The 4,369-nt window shown below is 37.8% G+C and overlaps 1 protein-coding gene across 1 annotated transcript; it reads right to left on the bottom strand.

Annotated features, from left to right (window-relative positions):
- Window positions 1-456: 456 nt before the first annotated feature.
- Window positions 457-3,790, bottom strand: GCSAML (germinal center associated signaling and motility like). The gene is made up of 3 exons (XM_066343689.1): window positions 3,721-3,790; window positions 1,518-1,546; window positions 457-690 (listed from the first exon to the last, which is right to left on the bottom strand). The coding sequence occupies exons 1-3, from the start codon at window positions 3,788-3,790 to the stop codon at window positions 457-459; spliced, it is 333 nt and encodes a 110-aa protein (XP_066199786.1).
- Window positions 3,791-4,369: the final 579 nt, after the last annotated feature.

Raw genomic sequence — 4,369 nt, 5'->3', positions numbered from 1 at the left:
AGAAAAGACAACATTAAAATAAATATCAGGTTAGCAAAGGGTCTCATCACTGGTCTAACATTTTAAAAGGTCATTGAATAGTTTATATTAATATTTTGAATAAAATACAGACTTAGGAATAAAAATATTGGCATTTTGGTTGGCATTGAATATTTTAGCTTATATATTTGTGTATGCCTATTGTCCTAGGAAGGATTCCCCTCCATCTCCACATCCTCAAACTTTACAAACAAAAAGATGTGGAATATTTCTATTATATTGTCAATATATATGCTGCACACATACCACAGAGAGGCCATGTTTAAGTTTCCCAAGGCAATATGGTAAGAGAATATAATTTCTGAACTCTGGCCAGAAATACATGTTTTATGGAAAGCTGAGAGAGAGAGAGAGGTTTCGCCAGAGGCCACTGCTCTGTACCATCTTTGTTACTGGAAGATGATGAGGCATGAGGATTTAGTTGGGAAGCACAAGTTCATAGTCATGCTCCATGGCAGAGGGAGGCCTGTTGCCCATTGTCCTGAGAAGGGCATACTCCATTTCTGACCCTTTAAATGATTTCACTCTCCTTGTGGCAAAGTCAATGTTCTCATAACCATGGTCATTGGAGCTCAAGGAGAGCCTCTGGCAGGATTTGTGACTAATGACAGTGTAGCACACTTCTTCAGAGCCACTGGCACTCTCACTTTCCTGCTAGGCACAAAGAAGAAAGAAGTCAGAATCCAGAATCATCCATCAAATTTGAGCTCAGTCCCTACCCTCCTCTCTCCTTCTCTAATGGTGATTTTACACCTCAGGTGTCCAAAGCCCTTTTTTCAGGCCACAATGTCTTAGAGACCTCATGTTAGCAATGTGTACTACGGGGTAGGGGGGGGTGGCAAAAGTAGGTAACAGTTGTGAGTATGCAAAACAAAAAGTTTATTCTTGTATTATTATTTATTTATTATTGTATTATTTTCAGTGTGAAAGTATGTAAACCTATTTTTGCTTCACCCTGTATGCTTTGAGTTACTACTCATTCCTTATTTATTATTTATTATTCATTTATTTATTATTTTTTTAGAGAGAGGTAGAGAGAGAGAGAGAGACAGGAACATAGAGTTGCTCGTGTATGTGCCCTGATATTCCAACCAACTGAGATTTGGCCAGGGATTTAATTTTTATTGATTTTTAGAGAGACAGAGAGAGCTAGGGATAGAGAGGGGATGGGGAGGGGAAGCATTTATTTGCTGTTCCACTCAGTTGTGCATTCTTTGGTTGCTTCCTATGTGAGCCCTGCCCAGGGATCAAACCTGCTACCTTATTGTTTCAGGACAGTAGTCTTAACCAAATGAGCTAACCAGGCTGGGCCTGCACTTTTTAAAAAAAATATTTATCTATTGATTTTTTTAGCTTGAGAGGAAGGGAGAGAGAGAGGGAGACAGGAATATTGGTCTACTCCTGTCTCTGCACTTTGAGACAATGCTCCAACCAACTGAGCCACCCGGCCAGGGCAACAAATGTAATATTTTTATTACTGGATTAGATGTGGATGAAACTTCTTTATCTAGAGGGTAAAAATAAAAGGAAACCAACATAAGAGTTTTGGACCACCACAGTTTGGGGTGAAGGGAAGTGAAAAAGGTAGAATGCAGTGATTCGACTGTAAAGAGCCCACCATATAAACACCTGCCATTGTGCCTTATCATTCATTTACAGCTTTTCAAGGCTGTGCTGCAAGATCAAGGAAGAGCATCTGTTCTGCGGCAGCATTAATACTATGTTTCTGTGTAAATGACACACGGAAGCTGCTGAAGAACAGTGGGTTTTGGAATTGGGTAACACAATTTTGTCTACAGACATGCTATGAAAAAATAGAGTAAGTCAAGTATGAAGGAAGAATGATTATAGCTATAAATTTAAAATAACTTCAATAAAAGTATCACAGAAAAATCATATCATTTTAAAAGATAAACAGTAATTATAAAGATAGGTCCTGAATTAACAAGAGTAAGTACTTCAGATTAAATATAAAACACAGATTGAGGTTGATCACATCTATAAATACTGAAGCAAGTTATATGTAGATTAATCTGATATCTACTACTAATATTTTCAATAAACAAGCTAAAATTTGGTAAGTCACAGAATACTAGATATGGCAAAATTCTCAATTTATAAAAAAAACATTGATTCTGAAATTAGCAACCTAACAAGCTTGATAGTGATTCTTAGCAAAATGTTTGAATATATGAAACAAATTAAACAGATTATATAAAATGACAGTATGTTAACAATTTTTAATAACTCATCATTCTTTACAAATAAAGTTATGTTCAAGGCAGTGATTTCATATAAAATGCTATATGTATCCATAAAATCACATATCTTTATAAATGTAGTCATATGTAATAAATAATTTAATTAAATAAATCTGGTTTTTTGTATTTTCTTTTTCTGAAGTGAGAAGCAGGGAGGCAGAGAGACTCCCACATGCACCTGAACAGGATCCACCTGGCATGCCAACCAGGAGGCACTGCTCTGCCCATCTGGGTCATTGTTGCATTACAACCAGAGCCATTCTAGTGCCTGAGACAAGGCCATAGAGCAGGGGTCTCAAACTCAACTCAGCATGTGGGCCACAGAGCAAGATCACAGCGGTTTGGCGGGCCGCACTAGGTCTACAAAAGGCAACTGTTACACAACACTTTTCTCACTGCAGTTGAAGAAAAAAAAAATCAGTACAACAAGCACAATCGTACATGCAGTTTACTCAGTGTCACAAAACGACCAGAAACTAGTTCACATCACAACTGCTGTTAACTAAGCTAATATCTAGCTAGGATGCTAGAGAAATGAAAAATACAAGTAGGCCCCTAGGCTTACTTAATTTTATCCAAAATATTTTGAACTTTGTGGATTAGTCTGCGGGCCACACAAAATTGTTCGGCGGGCCGCGAGTTTGAGACCCCTGCCATAGAGCCATCCTCAGCACCTGGACCAACTTTGCTCCAGTGAAGGCTTGACTGCGGGAGGGGAGGAGAGAGATAGTGAGAAAAGAGAGGGGGAAGGGTGGAGAAGCAGATGGGCACGTCTCCTTGTGCCCTGGTGGGGAATGGAAGCTGGGACTTCCACACACTGGGCTGACACTGTACCACTGAGCCAACCAGTCAGGGCCTAAACCAGGTGTAATCAACCTTTTAATACCTACCGCCCACTTTTGTATCTCTGTTAGTAGTAAAATTTTCTAACCACCCACCAGTTACACAGTAATGGTGATTTATCAAGTAGAGAAGTAACTTTATAAAATTTATAAAGCAGGGTTACAGCAAGTTAAAGCATATAATAATAATACTTACCAAGTACTATATGTTGGATTTTCACTAAGTTTGACAGAATAAATCTTTATAAAACAACTTAATATAGTTAAATCTATCTTTTTATTTATACTTTGGTTGCTCTGCCACCGCCCACCATGAAAGCTGGAACGCCCACTAGTGGGCGGTAGGGACCAGGTTGACTACCACTGGCCTAAACATTTAGGCCTAAACAAATGTTTAATATTTTTTTTCAAGGCAGGTAAAAAATTTATTTATTTATTTATTTATAAATTTTATTTAGAAAATTAACCTTAATATGATGACATTGATCAATAAGAGTACATAGGTTTCAAGGTAGACATTCTATAGTATTTAAACCAGGGGTCCTCAGGCCGCATGCAGCCCCTTGAGGCCATTTAACCAGCCCCCGCCGCACTTCCAGAAGGGGTATCTCTTTCATTGGTGGTCAGTGAGAGGAGTACAGGATGCATCTTCAATTCTACTGACATAAAACCAGCAATGGTGGTTCAAATTCTTTTTCCATCACACCACTATGACACTCTCTCTTCTGCTTCTGTCTTTCACCTTGTAAGGACCACTGTGTTTACCCTATGCTCACCTGGATACTCCAGGAGACTCTACCCACCTTAATATCCTTAACATAATTACATCTGTAATGTTTCTTTTGTCATTTTTTAATGCAGATTCAAACTTGCATATACTTTTTATAAATTTTATTTGATTTTAGGGAGAGAGGAAAGGAGAGAGATAAAGAGTAAAACATCTATTTTTCTTTCATTTATTGGTTACACTTGTATGCACCCTGACTGTGGATAGAAACTGCAACTATGGAATAGTAGGTTTATGCTCTAACCAGTGGATTACCCAGCCGGGAAAACTTGCATATCTTTTGAGGCCTTTTTTCTGCCTACCACACATGTATTTCTTATTACTGAAAAAACATGAAAATATTTAAAGATTTAAGAATATAAGAATATTAAAATGAATATATTAATGTAACTTTATTACCCTTCTGACAACATCCCATAAAACAGCAAAGAAAACCATCC

Source organism: Saccopteryx leptura, chromosome 6 (assembly GCF_036850995.1).
Source record: "Saccopteryx leptura isolate mSacLep1 chromosome 6, mSacLep1_pri_phased_curated, whole genome shotgun sequence".
Lineage (NCBI taxonomy): Eukaryota > Metazoa > Chordata > Mammalia > Chiroptera > Emballonuridae > Saccopteryx > Saccopteryx leptura.
The sequence above is the reverse complement of the archived record's forward strand: the minus strand, read 5'-3'. Positions and strand labels throughout refer to the sequence as shown.